The 16,237-nt window shown below is 36.7% G+C and overlaps 2 protein-coding genes across 4 annotated transcripts; both read left to right on the forward strand.

Moving 5' to 3' along the window:
• Positions 1-326: 326 nt before the first annotated feature.
• Positions 327-10,943, forward strand: LOC135642800 (serine/threonine-protein kinase BSK2-like). 3 transcript variants are annotated; one of them, XR_010498073.1, is made up of 11 exons: positions 327-533; positions 622-842; positions 946-1,081; positions 3,837-3,970; positions 5,263-5,368; positions 7,294-7,379; positions 8,064-8,252; positions 8,339-8,497; positions 9,001-9,114; positions 9,946-10,214; positions 10,343-10,473. XR_010498073.1 is itself a non-coding variant. In XM_065159246.1 (10 exons), exons 1-10 carry the CDS (start codon positions 455-457, stop codon positions 10,592-10,594), a joined length of 1,476 nt encoding a protein of 491 aa, XP_065015318.1. In that variant the 5' UTR covers positions 327-454; the 3' UTR covers positions 10,595-10,943. The 3 variants fall into 3 exon arrangements, 2 of the variants coding, with proteins under 2 accessions (XP_065015318.1, XP_065015322.1); XM_065159246.1 differs by lacking the exon at positions 9,946-10,214 and having other exon boundaries at positions 10,343-10,943; XM_065159250.1 differs by lacking the exons at positions 3,837-3,970; positions 5,263-5,368; positions 9,946-10,214 and having other exon boundaries at positions 10,343-10,943.
• Positions 10,944-11,590: 647 nt separating this feature from the next.
• Positions 11,591-13,459, forward strand: LOC103980698 (uncharacterized). The gene is made up of 3 exons (XM_009397164.3): positions 11,591-11,747; positions 12,705-12,751; positions 13,036-13,459. The coding sequence occupies exons 2-3, from the start codon at positions 12,716-12,718 to the stop codon at positions 13,312-13,314; spliced, it is 315 nt and encodes a 104-aa protein (XP_009395439.2). The 5' UTR covers positions 11,591-11,747; positions 12,705-12,715; the 3' UTR covers positions 13,315-13,459.
• The last annotated feature ends 2,778 nt before the right edge of the window (positions 13,460-16,237 follow it).

Here is a 16,237-nt window from a genome sequence, read left to right on the forward strand (position 1 = left end):
CACAGAGAACGTTACTCAAAAATTGATGAACATAGGGGCCCTTTTTATGAATTTAACCTTACATATTTATAAATTATATTTTATCCCTCCAAATTTTCTATTTACATTACACGTATTTTCTGAAAATTTAGGTGTGCATCGCATGGGTATATACTCAAATATATATATTTTAGAGGACTGAAATCGAAAATAGAACTTAGTGTGTACTTTTACATGGAGGCCCCTGTAAGAAAATAAAATAGTTGCAACTGTAATTAATTGGCCCGTTGTCCTTTTATCCATCACACGTGCTTTGCCGTCAGTTCTCTTCCTTTGGAGTTCGTACATGAGCCAAAGCGGGTCCCACTGCATCAGCTCTACCGCCTGCTTCTCTTCCTGCGCTCACTCTCTCTCCGCCTTCCGCGGCCCCTCCGAAGCTGATGGGATTCTAGGGCTCGGACCGTCGCCGTTGGAGATGGGCTGCTTCCACTCCAAGACCACCAACGTCCAGTCCCCCGACGACGAGTCCCTCGTCGCCGTCAAGGCAGATCCACGTACGTTTCACCCCTTCGACTTTTATCTTGATCTTCTGCTGTGTGTGTGTATAGTTTGGTGATTTTGCTTTGTGGTGGATCTTGGTAGTCAATGGGGACACGAGGGAGCAGGACCAGGTGCCGGTGTTCAAGGAGTACGGGCTTGCTGAGCTGAGGGCGGCTACCAAAGGGTTCAGCCCCGAGACGATCGTTTCCGAGAGCGGCGAGAAGGCGCCGAATGTGGTGTACCGGGGGAAGCTCGAGGGGGGCCGGCTGGTGGCCGTGAAGAGGTTCTCGAAGCAGTCGTGGGCCGACGCCCAGCAGTTTGTGGTTGGATCTCTGCTCTTGTCCTTCAGATTCGATGCTTGGTGCTTGATCCGTTCGGGAGAGGTTTGGTTGTTAATGGGTTTAATGCTTGATGCTACTAATGTAGGCGGAGGCGGCGGCCGTGGGGAAGTTGCGGCATAAAAGGTTGGTGAACTTGATCGGATGCTGTGCAGCGGGTGATGAGAGGCTTCTAGTGTCGGAGTTCATGCCTAATGATACATTGTCCAAGCATCTCTTCCACTGTAAGATACTACTGGACTATAAAATTTTCAGTTGATTTGGTTTTTCTTTCTTTACATCACTTGATGTTGTTGAAATGCCTTTACAAGTAAAGCTGCTTTTTCTCCTTGCCTTATCGGTTATTTTTGTTAAATATGGATTATGTCAACTTAGATCCTCATAATCAAGGAGATATTGGCGTGTTGACTTGGCTTGTTCTATTTCAAGGATATTTTTATTGGAATAGAAGTATTAGATGTATTATGCAGGATGTGTTAATTATGGCTGTCCAATTTTGGAAGGACAATATAATAGAGACATGGAAGCTTTTAAAAGGAGATGAACAAGTGGAATGCCTGACACACCATACTGGAGGGAAATCCTCCTCTGTCGGCATGTACACCATAGAGAACATGACAGTCCTATGTAATCAGTATAATGAGTGACATTCGGTGGGAGCTGTAACATATCTATGCTTAACATACACAATCTGGAGGATTTTGGTGGAAGGTACAAGAAGTTTCATCTCTTTACACTTTTACAAAGTGCACAGTGACTTTGATGGGTCAAACTGGATCACGTAGAGCGAGAGACCAAATTGGGTTGATAGGAAGTTCATAGAAAGGGTCTTCAAACAGTTATGGGTTATGATGACTTGTATAGGGTGCACTACTGATTCCTGATGAAAGCTAGTTGAAAGTAGAACCAACAATGAAACAATCCAGTTAACTGGGCATATAACTGTCCTATGTCCATAACTATCTGCTTTATGTGGACAAATTTTTTTGCCCAGATTACGGACATATCACAATAGAAATTTCTGTAACAAGAAGCTCTGTCCGTCCAACACTTAAATTGGTCATTCAAACACCTTTTAACCCCTTGATTTCAATTTTTCTATTTTTGCCAAAAAGGTTACTTATGGCTGCCTCCATGATCATATATGCCTTTTATTTTTTCTTATAACTTCAGTTTCATCCTTGTCTCTGCTCTTAATCTTTCGTAGACCGTAATTTTTCAATAGAATTCGCCATCTTCTCTTGCCTTCTTCTTTGGGTTCACTCAACTTATAATCACTTTCTCCTGTTCCACTATGTTTTAGATGGCCAAGGAGTCCACGAGATTGGAATATATGTTGGCAGTAATTTTCATTGGTTGCTATCATGCAGTGGTTTTCTGAAAGGCTTTAGCAGAGTATTACAAACTTTTATCTCTTATGTAGTCTTTGACTTATGTTGATGCAAGCATTACTTTCTTAAACACCCTAAGAATGATTCAATGCCTTTTTGGTAGATCTGATGATCTGAGAAGTACTAGATTTGCTTGCCATATCTATCTTGGCCTCAGATTCATGATTAAGCTAAGGTTGTTTATTATTGACCAACCCCAACCAAGCTTTTGAGCCAATATTATGATTTTGATGAGCTTTCTTTTCAATCTGAACTCACTCGTAACCTTGGCCTTCTTTTGAGGTTCGAGCTCAGTCCATTAAGCTCATGAATGGCTTGATTTATTTGTGGCATGAGATATATCCTCATCGTTCTATTTGTTAAGCATGACAAGATGGTGCATGTTTCCCAGTTTGAAATAAATTTATGTCTCATGTGTTCAGTGTTTCTTATCACTTCATTTGTGCTTCCAAACTAGTGAATGCTTGTGAGGGCATTACAGATGCAGTGTCCTTTTAACATTATATTGTGTATAACATGATTCATGTAGTCTGGAGTGATGAACAATAATGTGGAATGTGCTCCCTGATTAATTATCATCATTTCTGCTGTTGATCTTCTTCTGTTTTCGCCCAAGTTTGTTTTCCTTGTTGTACTTGAGGCTGGTCAAGTGCATGAGTTTGTTTCCTTGTTGATCTCTGTGATAAGAATCTTAGTCAATTTAATGGATTACCTTGTTGAGTTCTTTAATGGATAAAGATAGATAAAGTGTAGAGACAAGGTGCATTGCATGAGAAAGACGAGAAGCTAGTTAAATCTTGTTAATCTTTTTAATCATCTATTGCACAGTCATATTCTTGTGCTTAATTTCTCATCGACAAATAATGAGAATTATGTGTTTTTTGTCGTAGTTCAAGATGTCCTTTATTTTTCACTGTAGTTGGGAGCCTTGGTTGTGAATACATGTACCCATCCAACTTGCAAATTCAGGTCTTTTCCCCCTCATCTAGTGGTAGATCACTGAATAAGTGGATTAATAAGTAATAACCAGTGGGGATGTAGCGTACATAACAACTTATGAATCAAACAGTCAACATGATTCACTTTTCCAGAGAATGAATGTTACTTTGAACTGTAATCCAGATACGATAGTTTTATATCTTGTTTTAAAATTGAACCTTGAAGTTCCATAAAAATGTGTTAATTTTTCAACACCTTCCAAGTTTCTTTGTGCTTATTGGGCTGTGATACAATCTTTTGCTTCTTTTGGTGCACAATCAAGGCATAGAATCTTCTAACTTTCTGGTTTACTTTTACCATTGTGCTCGATGACCTTCTTGAGTTTCCTATATAGATCTAAAATAACTTTTTTTTATGTATTATTGAATTTTCACATTCAATCTAAACTCTGAGTAGCTTGTTACATATCCAAATTACAAATATTTATTTTGATTTCTTTGCCATCCTTGCATTAGCTACTTCTTACACTGCTTGTAATTAAGTCTTGCTAATTTACATATAACGACTAGTATATATTTTATCAGTTTCACTCAGATGCTAAGTTGATTTGCTAAGTCTATGAATCTAAGAGGGTATACAATGCTGGCAGGGGATAAGCACCCATTACCATGGCAGATGAGAGTGAGGGTGGCATACTACATTGCCCAAGCACTTGACCATTGTAATACTGAGAATCGGAGAATATTTCATGATCTAAATGCTTATAGAGTTCTATTTGATGAGGTATAAAAAATTTGAAGTTGTTTGAAATTGATGCTTTAATTTTCATGCATTTCATAATTACCGATTGAAGTAGAGGATTATAATTTACTTTTATTAACCATCATCTTTTTATATTTGTAATATTTCTAATAAATTTTTAATATGTTGGTTCTTTCTTTTTAGGTCTAATGGTTGTTCCTCATTTGTTGCAACTGCTAGAACCAATGTGCCTATACTTGCTTTAAGTCAATGTCCACTTAAATATGTGTGTACATAGTACATACTACATAGAAGTGGTAGGCTATTAATGTAGCATTTTTCAGATTTTTAATCTGCCTTCAATTATATAATCATGGATCCACCTCAGGCAGCTTGGCTTATGTCTCTTTTGGGCGATTTGCACAGATTTAATTTTTTTGTTAATCATAGTAACTGATCCTATTCTCTAAGGCTAACTTCATCTAGCTTTGCACCCAGGCATGCATGATTTATGGGTTTTATAGGCATCGTGACTTGGAAAGTTTGTCCACTTTTACAGTGAACCACAGACTAATTACCAAAATGGAACATATCAAGTACTTTTCTTGGCAACATTAAATAAATAAATTAAAATTTGACAAATTAAAAATATAGGAAAAGAAGATTAGAGAAAAATATTGTTTGGGTTCCTAATTTAATGAGGAGAGTAAATAGAATAATAATCCCATAATATGAATGAGATATTGAAGCAGAAGATACATTCAAGCATGGTTCATACAGTTTGGCTTGGTCTTTGGAATTAGTGTCATCATTGGTATTGGACTTATCTGGATCAGGATTGGATAATCTTGTTAACCATGATTATGAAGAGAATATGTATCACGCTTCATGAAAGCCAAAGTAGCATTCAAGTGCACCTATAAGCTGTTGGAGAGAGATCAAGATTAAACGATGTTTGGTAGAAATTGGTAACATAATAGTCCTAGGTTTTGTAATTGTCCTTAATGTGATCAAGCAACCAGTGAAAATGTATCTCCTGGCTGACCTTGAATAATTTTGGGTGTAAAGGTTTGTTGTCATTGCTGCTATAGGTACTGTTCACATCTTGTACTCCAAATTCCTTCATTTGACATTCAAATGTCAGAGTCGGTTTTCAGTAACTGATAGAACTTATTTTGCTTAGGATCGCTTGGATTCATGGTTAAAACAATTGCACCATTTTATATTATTTCCTGTCAATGCTTTAGAAGAAATGTTTTTTTAGGTTTGTATTTAACCTGTTTCCTGCTTAGTTTTCATTAATTGTTAACTTGTTAATCTTTATTTTGAGTCAGGATGGGGATCCTCGCTTGTCTAGCTTCGGTCTAATTAAAAACAGCCGAGATGGAAAAAGTTACAGCACTAATCTTGCTTACACTCCACCAGAGTTCATGCGCACTGGTAGATTGATTTATTCAGATTACCATTTTTCGTGGTTGATTGTGGCTTGCACAGAAATTACCACGAGTTCTGGATTCAAACTATCTAGTATTAGCCCATATATTGCAGGATCCTGTTTATTTAATTCACTTCTAAGGTTAATGCAAGCAAGCCTATATATTTTGGTACATATGATTCATGATTTAGCTGTTGTGTAGTTTCTTATATAGGGCTTCTAAGCAGGGTTTGCCATACCGAGCTGTACCGCCCGGTACGGGCGGTACGTACCGGTCCGACAGATTTTCGGTATACGGACCGACTGTTACCGGTCCGAGTACTGTAGCGGTTACTGTAGCACTGTAGCAATACTACAGTACTCGGTACACCCAGGTGTACCGCTCGGTACACCCAGGTGTACCGCTCGGTATACCGTACCGTACCGGTACCGAGCCCAGGTCGAAATACCGGTACGGTACGGTATTGCGAACCTTGCTTCTAAGTCAGACTTATTTTTGAAAGTAAAGTTTATGAGCTCAGAAAATTTGACCATGAGTTGTGACATTAGCATATGACAGATAAGCTTTTCTCAATTGTTTTGTCTTGTTTAACTGTTAATATAGTATCTGCCATTAAATAGTGAAATTTTAAAAGTGTGTTGAAGTTCTTGTGTACAACCATTTTGTGTTTACCAAATCTGCATTTTTTTTGTCGTAACAGAATTATTATTCCTGATCTCTGCTTTACAAAATGTTTATTGGGTGTTGCCTTTGCGAGGATTGCAGTATCATGTGGGTGTGCCATTATATATCTAACACCTCACTTTCTGGCTGGCACAAGCAACTACTAATCCTAGCCATATGTTAGCACCTCCAACATGGGTTGAATTTATGTGGGCTAATAATTACATGGCACATTTGCTGGTGCTGATGTGCATGGCAATCCATGGGCCATGGTTTATCTTATCACAAGATTTATCTTCTGCTGTTTCTGTAGGATAACTCGAGCCAGTCAACTTTACGACTGGTCTTTTTTAGCGGAAATTTACAAAGTGAAAAATATCTGTAGGTTGCAAAGATACTCCAAAGTAACAAGCAAAGTGGTTGGTAAATAAAACCTGTTCAAGGGATCAAGATGCTATACATCCTGCCACAAGTTTTTTAAAAACAGAAACCCACAAGAAATTAGGGCATTGAAGAAACATAAAATTAGTACAAGAAATATGAGCTTTTCCAACTCAATCCACAACACTCTTACTAATATCAAATTAACCAATGGCAGACACTCTTCACATTAAATTCGACAGAAGCCTTGATATGCGAGGACTGGGTTAAACTAGCTTTTCTTAAATAAAACTTATTTTTGATGATTTTTTTACATGATTAGAGCCCTAAATTATTAGATGTAGGTGAGTTTTGTCAATAAAACAAAGAATAATGAGTGAAAACATGTTTTAGATATGAATTGCACACTGTTTTTTAAGAAGACAGGTAGATACAAGTTCTAAACATGATATATTTGATCCAAAATTTGGTGTCATATCTGAAATTATGGCTACTACCACCAAAATGGTTATCTTGAGTCCAGAGAGGTGGTTCAGTGTCCCTGATGTGACTCTATTGTGAATTATAGTGTGTCTGAAGGACTGGTAAGGATCAGGCTGTATCTACCAGTCGGCCCAGTATATCCATCCTTGCTCTGGAGATTGATAACATGTCCATTGAATTGGCCTCTTTGTTGGATTTATTTTGGTATGTTTGTATCTGGTACGAAAATTTTAGTATATAATACTTTGGCTTAGTATGTCACAATAGTTTATCATTTTGCGAAGTCAAATATTTGGTTTTTGATCATTGTTTAATACTTTAATCTTCTTGATATTAGTTTGTGGTTATGCTAACTTCATCAGCTTTTTATAGGACTTTATGTGGATTTATGTATATGTGCAGGCAGGGTAATTCCAGAAAGTGTAACCTATAGTTATGGAACAGTTCTCTTGGATCTTTTGAGTGGGAAGCATATTCCTCCTAGTCATGTAAGTTTCAAGTTACCAGAGTTTGGTAGTTCTCATGTTCTTAGAAAAATTTTAATACATAGTTTCATGATAATATTGAATTGTTATTCTTTCATTATTTATTGTTACAAAGAGTGTAGACAAATGGGCACACTGAGCAACTTCATTCTCTATCTAGGTCCTGGAAAATATGCATGAAAACTTCTGGTGCACCTGATGCATGTTGAGATTGGCCTTGCTTTTCTTTAGTTTAGTGCCAAGTTTTAATGTTTTTGTGAAGTCCGAAATTAATCTTAGAATCATCCCTGAAATCTTTATCTTGACGAATTAAAATTAGCTTATATTGTCCTTAATATTTACTGGTTCACAGCATGACAATCGTTTGCTTCTCTCGCTTCATGTTGTCATGATCAGGAACTAAAATTCTTTAAATATTGGTGCATTTTCAGTTTTGGTTCAGTGGTAATGAATTCTTATTAGATTGTTTTGGTAATGAACATTTATTCTGTTGGCACCTTTTGTTTGGTGTTCACATTCCGAAAGAAATCTATGTGCCACTGTAATCTTGTAATGATTATAAACATTCCATGTGAAGTTGCCTTGGTTGATCCCCTAATTTGAAATCAAGAAATGTTCAATTACATCTAACTTTTATAGGAAAAATGAGTAATTGGGTAACACTTGTTTTCTGATGGCACTTGCTAGGCTCTAGATCTTATAAGAGGAAAAAACATGTTACTTATAATGGATTCATCCTTGGAGGGGCAATATGCTAATGAAGATGCTACCAAGCTTGTTGAATTAGCCTCAGCATGTCTACAGTTTGAGGCTAGAGATCGGCCCAATTCTAAGTCTCTTCTCTCTGCCTTGGAACCTCTGCAAAATCAGAAAGAGGTAAACTTTGAATGATTTTCTTGCATGCCCACTTTTTCCTTCATAGCTTTATGATTTGTGTAGATTCCAACTTTGTGATGATATAGGTGCCATCGCATGTATTAATGGGCATAACAAAAGCAACACAAGTACTACCAACAATGCTTGCTCCACTTGGAAAGGCTTGTGTAAATATGGACCTAACTGCTGTGCATGATATATTGCTCAAGACAGGTTACAAGGATGAAGAAGGTGCAGAAAATGAGGTAAGTGCTGCTGCTTTTTGTTCCTTTATTTTTGTTATGCATATCACTAACTGATGCATATATGTATACATATGTGTATATATGAGCATGCTGTAGATATGCATACTTTACCAATATCCAGTCCTGCACCTCGATTCAGATGTTTTGATACTTGGTACTAATATATGAATTAGTCATATTAATTGGCTACTAACATATTTGTCATTATATTTTAAGGTGCTCTTATTGACCTCTTATTTGATATGTATATAAATTTTCATGTACATGATAAAAGAAATTTAATATAGTAAAAGTCCACATCATTTATATTTGTGCTTTCCCATTTTCCATTATGATCTTTTCTTCCTGATGCCTATAAGACACTCTTTTATGTGCAAAAGTTGCGGGGCTTCAATTCAATAATTTCCTTGCAGTTACCTTGTAGATTTCTTTTCAAAAATGGTATTTATTAGGTCATGGTAATCTTACAGTGTATATGTTTTTGCCTTTCATTGTCAATAAAGCTTTCTTTTCAAGAATGGACTCAACGAGTGCAAGAGATGTTGAATACAAAGAAGTTTGGAGACATTGCATTTAGAGATAAAGATTTCAAAAGTGCTATTGAGTATTATTCTCAGGTTAGATTCTTCATCTGTGATGTTTTGCTCTTAGGAACTATTTCATGAAATAGTTTAGTCTTCAATTTTGTGAAAGGTAGATTGTTTTATTTTTAAACCTGAATGAAAAATTCTGTTAATTGTCTGTGGTTATTGTTCTTATGTATTTGTTTATCCTTGTTGTTCTTTGCATGCACTTGGTTGGCCTCCATGTTGTTTGGTGTTGTATCCAATATAAATGTGAAGGCATTTGACACAAACGACTTTCATTGTCAACCAATCTCAGATGTATTAATAACTGTTGAGACTTTCTTTCCCATAACCTCTATATTGTTTGATAAGTTTGATATGCAAAAATTAAATGAAAAGCAATAGGTTTCATCATCCAAAAATCTTCCATCGAAATGGGGGTTAACCATGTAGCACAAACTCAGAATAGAGAGTTCTTGAAATGATGTGATTAGATTTTGCAAATCACTGTCAATCCAGAATCAACTGTACAAAGTTGTTGCTGGATTCATAACCAAGTAGTCCATGCAACCAAGGAGATGACCTCTAAAGTAATGTTAGACCCAAAAAAAATCTGTAAGAAAGATGACAATCTAATATAACTCCGATCCTGCTTATGATGAGATTATTTAGCTTTTTGTCTTTCCATTGTTTGCCAACTAATCAATAATCATATTATATATTTTAATTCAGTTTTTACCTTGCTTTCAAGGTTATTATTTCCCGCCTATATTAATTCGAGAAATATTAAATGTTGAACCTTTGGATAGATATGTGTTCTCAATCATTGTAATTTCTGACATAGCTAGAAAACCATAGTCTGAATATTAGAACCATTTTCAGGATTGACTAGGAATGACAATTGGGATTAACATGACCAGGCGCTCAAGCAAGACGAAGTGAAACCGAAGCGCCAATGACCCCTCGGTGAGGTGCCTTCGACTGGATGTTGCCTAAGTGAATAATATAATTTTGTGATTGGAGGCTCAACGGTATCTTCTATGTATTAAGGAAACTGAAAAATTGATAAGAAGAGTCGAGCAACATGTATGATGAGTTTCAGGAATTCTCCTAATTCAACACTTTTATGATAGTCCATATGTAGTTCATAGGTGAGTTTGTTATCATTTTGCTATCATGTTATGCCTGTCACGATCTATATATTATTCATTTGATTACTGTTTGATGACTTCTTTGATTATATGGATTAAGAGTTGCTTTTTGTCTGCCACAAAACCAGTTGGTGGCAATGATGTCAGTTCCATCAGCCACGGTTTTTGCTAGGCGGGGCCTGTCGTACTTGATGAATGGCCAACCAGAGCTTGCACTGAGAGATGCCATGCAAGCGCAGGTGTGTCTGCCCGAATGGCCAGTAGCCTTCTACTTGCAAGCTCTATCCCTATCGAAACTTGGAATGGAAACTGATGCCCAGGACATGCTCAATGACGGGGTCGCCTTGGAACTCAAGAGGCAGAGCAGCTGGCGAGGCTAGATGACATGGATTCAACCCTCGTGGGTCTCCTTGCAGTTCTACATGTTTATCTTCAGTAGTCGAGCAGGAGAGTAGTAACTTGATAGAGGCTATTGGTGAGAAAGTGGACCTGCGGCCTCCAACAGTGGATGTGGATGCTGAGAAGGGAACCAGCCGATTTATTGTACAGGATCTCGAGGGAAAGAATGATTAGTTATAGTGAAGTTCCATAAACAATGCATTAGAATCTTCATTTATGGTCGTATTGATGTTCTGCTTGTAATCATAACAAAGGTGGGATATGTAGCATGGATATGATGAGAATCTATGAATCTCCACTGGGACAAGTACAAAAATTAACTGAACTTAATATTTGTACTATAGTGGTGAGATATTGAATTTTTGAAGGGCAGTAATGTAATCTGCATTGTATGGATATATGAGAAAATATTTTATTTCCAATTTGAGGTGTGCAACCAAAAAAAACCTGCAGGAGCAGAATTTTCAATCAAAAATCACTTTTAAAAAGGTAGTAAAGAATAAATAAAAAACAGTAATCTGAATCTTTATTCATCAACTCCTACGCAAAGATGAAATCGAAACCTCATAATTAACTTCTTAGTCAAAAGTTTAGTCAGACTTTCGACATCCTCTTCGATAACATACATTCAGCTGCATCAAAATCTCATTTTGACTCTAAAATCTACAAAACCTGAAAACTGGAGGATATTTAAATTCTAAATATTAAATTTTCAAGAGTATATTTTGTATTTTTCAATTTTTTAAATCGATAGTAATGTATAATCATAATTATCTGAATTTTTTTGGATGCAGCTTAAATGGGTTTATGCGGAGGATTATAATTTTTGAGGACAAATAAATACTACATTATAGTTTGTACGGCCTAATAGTTGCTGCCAAATTTGCAACGGCATATATTTAAAGTCATCACTAACCGTTAAAAGTTGCTTTAATTGTCACGCTACTCACCGATTACACATAGATATGTTTAAAATGGTCAACCTTGAGCACTGCCGACTGACCTCGCCGTCACCAACCAAACCATTCAATCCTTCTCCTCATCGACCGGCCCATCATAATCAGAGAGAAGCCCACTCGATCGATCGAGTTTTGCGCCTAATTCTCTGCTTTGTCTCACCATCTCCATCCTCAGGTACGATGACCTCGATTCCTCTTTTCCTAATTTGTTTTCCCCGATTTGAGTTAGCTCAAGGATCTGAACCTGAACCCGTCAGAAGTTCAATTATCTCAACATCTTATAATTTCAAGCATCTCGTCATGCAACAAGAGGGTTCCTCTCGTCGTCTGGGGGGGGTGTGTGTGTGTGTGTGGATGCTTAGGTATAATCGATTTCTATATGAGTTACTATATTGAGTTGAAAGGAAATTTAAAGAAGATGAAACCTTCGTGGATTGGTCGGTTTGTTATGAAGATAATGGATTTTGCGAAAGACAGAGACGATTGAATCTGTTGGTGTTGCTCGGATATAAATTCAGTATTATGTGTTTTTGCACTCATGGATATATATATATAACCTGGTGTTTCTTGAGGGAGAGTTGTAACATATCAGTGATGTGCTAGTGTGCCACAAAATTGATGATTGTCCAAATGATCCTTTTTTTAGCAGCCCAATGATTATTTTTTAAGATCTAGAGAAAAGTATAGCATGGCCTATATATATATATATATATATATATATATATATATATATATATATATGTATGTATGTATGTATGTATGTATGTATGTATGTATGTATGTATGTATGTATGTATGTATGTATGTATGTATGTGTGTGTGCGTGCGCGCCCCGACCAATATAAATGGATCAGACAGATGCTTTTCTTATCCCCCTATGCTCAAATTCGCTAAATATCAGTGTTTGAAATAGGAATTGAAGCAGCAGATCCTTTAGCACTTTATTGGTGTGGAAGAAAAATAGGTCAGTAAGTAAAACATTTAAGTCAGTGGTTCCAACTTGTCTAGGAGCCTTTTTCCACTAAACTAAAGTCTATCTTCATTTTTTGGTGATATGTGGAAACTAATATTTGTAGTTCATCCTGAAATTTTTTGACTCTCTTGCATATTAGATTTTATTTTCTTTTGCTAGTTACAGAGTGGATGATGGATCCCCCACCTATGGGCACCACTGCAGAGGTATTTGAGCCTAGACTGTTGAAGCCCGGTTTTACGAAATGTGTATTTCTCATGTGTTAATGTAGGGCTCCCTAAGAAATGAGACAAATCCACATGTTTATCTATTGATACTTGATATACTAAAGTGATTTTATTAGAGAACAAAACATGCATATAATTAGCGATTCAAATTTGATCACACCAGCTGGTACACTTTTTGAATCTTTTTAACCAAACTTCATATTGGGCCCATATTGTGAAAGTTCAAAAGATTTAACAGAAATAACAGTGTTGAATTTTGGCAGATTAATCGAGACTTGATAATGGATAACATGTCATCAGAGAAGGAGATTTCTCTAGAATTTGTACGGGAATCGCTAATGGCGATCTCACAGTGTCTACCAGATATCGTTGCATCAGATGGGTCTCCTGTTAAGCCAGCAGCAGTTGCTGCTGATGCTTTTGTTGACCAAAATGATGGTACTGGAGCAGATGATTATATGTCTAAACTGATGTCAATCTCTTACATGCAGTCACCAGATGTGAAACCTTCACTGCCATTAGTGGAAAATCCTGGTTCATAGGAAGGATGGATCTCTTGCTTGATGTACTTTGTACTTTTTATGTTGAAGAAGTTCTTATGTAAAATTGTATTAAGTGGTTCTGGAATCCAACTTTGCAAACTGAAACCAGAAAACTAGTAACTATGCCAAACATGTACTTTTATTACTTATTCTGGTGTTCAAGAAATGGTATGTTCCCCTCTCTCTTCATAAACCCTTTAATATTTATTGTGTAAAGATGCACAATTCTATAATGAGATGCCTGAGCCTTTATTGGCATTTCATAGCATTTCTTTGAATTTGATCTTTTAATACCACAATTTTCACTGTTATTGTCGATTTCTATGTACATCTTCCAATCTGTGGGTCGAAGACTTGGTTAATTACATTTTTAGTTGTTGATTCTCTCTTATGCTTAATATTTGATCCTCAAATAGGATGGTATGAGTCCCACACGTTTCATACTGGATCACTCGATCCAGTATATGACTACCCACTGGAACAATTATAACTGGATTGAATGCTAATTTAGGATTGCCTCTTCCATGAGGTGAGAGTTCTTTGCATGGTTGTGGACCTCAAATGTAGAGATACATGAAGATTAATCATCTTGTACTCATGAGCCTGCATGCAGAAGGAACATCAGTATGTTATGGGAACGTGGTATTTTTTTTTTTGTTGGGCATTCTTGAAACTTATTGTTAGATTTTATTTTATTAAAAAAACTCAAAGTCTTCAATATTTTTATTTTTCATTTTTCAAGCTTTTTATTTTTGTACTTGTTCTCCTATTTTAATGGCCAACACGGGGTTTCTCACTGCAATTTTGGGTCAATTAGATTCTTAGTGCTCTATCTTCTCGTGTTGATTAACAGATCTAAGGTAAGTGGATCAAACAAAAACCTTGAAGATGATCTGCCATGGTGGTGGAGGGAGAAAGAAGGAAGAAGTCAAGAACATTTCATGGTTAAATAATGTGCAGACTTTATAGACATGTTGGCTTGGGCAGTTGCATCTGCTCTTGAAATAAAAGAAAACTTCATTCTCTAGCAATCTCCAGATTGTAGACACTATACTAATCACTATTACATTTACTTGAGAGTGATTTGGATCGTTCGTCCGAGGTGGATGACATGTATGAAAATGCAATGTGCTCTTGAAAAGATTGTGATGAATCCTATTGAGTTGGATAGATCAAGTTGAATGGGTCCCAAGTGAATTACAAGATGAGCACACCAGACTTGTCAGTATTCAGAATTTATCTTCTCTGTTTAATATGTTTACAGATGATGCTACTAACTTCATCAGCTTTAAGGGATACCTTTAGTGTTTCTTTTTTCTTTTTAGGAAGGAAAAGAAAAAAAAAGATGCCCCAACCAAACCCAACTTAAGCTAAAATAGATCTCACTCATCCTTTTATGTTGGTTCAACCAAATGTACCACAAGCCTAACTGTAGTTCTGTTGACTTCCTAAATAACCTTTGCAAGTAAAGATCTTTCGTCGTCTTCGTCGTCGTCGTCGTCATCATCATATATGTATACAATTGTACTTTTTCAGACCTTGCTTCAAGAGTAAGAGCTTCTAAACTTCTTTGCATTTTCTTCTTCAGAGATGGCTTGCTTTCTCTGCCAAAGACTTCATTGGATGGACATTCTCTTGTACAAGCAACATACAACACAAAGAATTCAGCTCAAACTATAAATAGTTTTGCTGAGTCCTTAACATGTTGCTTGGGATGCTGAAATGGTCATGTCTTCATTTGAGTTTAGGATGCTTTGATGCTCCAAAGAAACCTACAGCATGGGAAATAAGAACCATGATAAAGGATTCAACTACAACCAAATCTGGATGATGCTTTTGTCTTCCTTTTTGTTTTGAGGGAAAAGGCCAGCCAAGAATGTGGACAGAATAATATATTGCTGTAGAAGAATTGAATTTAATAAACTTAGTACTCACTCTTCTGATCAATTCAAGTAATCAACAATAGACTTTTCCTTCTGGCATTAGACTTGAATGAATGATAATTAAATGTTTCCTTTCTGAAGAAGGCTTGAATTATTAAAACCAGCACACTTCTGATCAGTTCAACTGCCTTGTCCTTTGTTTTACCAGTTCTATCAAGGACAGAAGGAGAGACACCTCACAGGCTTTCTCGAGAGAGGCAATGGTGATAGAGGTGGAAAAGGCTTCTTAAAACTGGAATGTACCATTTCAAGACAAAGGTGGTCCATGAATAAATGATGCTGAAGAGGAAGAACATTATGAGGGAGTTATTGCTTGTAGAGTTAACTTGATAGGCCTAAATAAAATGACAGTCAACAGGCTATATTTCATCAGAAACAGCTGCCAGACCTGAATGCAGCTCCATTGATGGCATGGTTGATGATGGCAGTGAAGAGATTTGAGAGGAACACACTTAAGCTTCCAAGTTCAACAGTTCATGACCATCTGAACCTGATCCGGGAGCTGAGGCAAGTCTTCCAACAACTAAGAATACATCAAGTGAGAGTTGGAAACAGGTGACCCTTTTTTTTCTACAGTGAAACCTACTTTTGCTCCACTGCATTGCATGAAAACCTATATTTACTGTGGATGGAAACCAGTTTATTGCATTGTACAAGTGGCCTGCTCATCATGTTGCTTTCTTTGCAAGGATGAGGACATTTATTGTTGAAGTGTCTATGTCTCCATACTGGCAAACAAAAGTGAGCTCTTCTAAAATGTGAGTTAATTGCTCCTTCAAATGGCCAGCTAAAGGACATTCTACCACAGCTTGGCATGGAAGAGAGAAAGCAATAGAAGGCACCAAGGGAAACTAGTTATGGTGGGAATGCTCAGTGCCCAGACAAATGAGCTTGCTACTGAAACAAGGAAAAGAAAGAACTTGTGCAATGCACAAGAACAAATGGAAAAAAATGAAAACACTATAATGTAAGTTTTAAGG

Source organism: Musa acuminata, chromosome BXJ1-4 (assembly GCF_036884655.1).
Source record: "Musa acuminata AAA Group cultivar baxijiao chromosome BXJ1-4, Cavendish_Baxijiao_AAA, whole genome shotgun sequence".
NCBI lineage: Eukaryota > Viridiplantae > Streptophyta > Magnoliopsida > Zingiberales > Musaceae > Musa > Musa acuminata.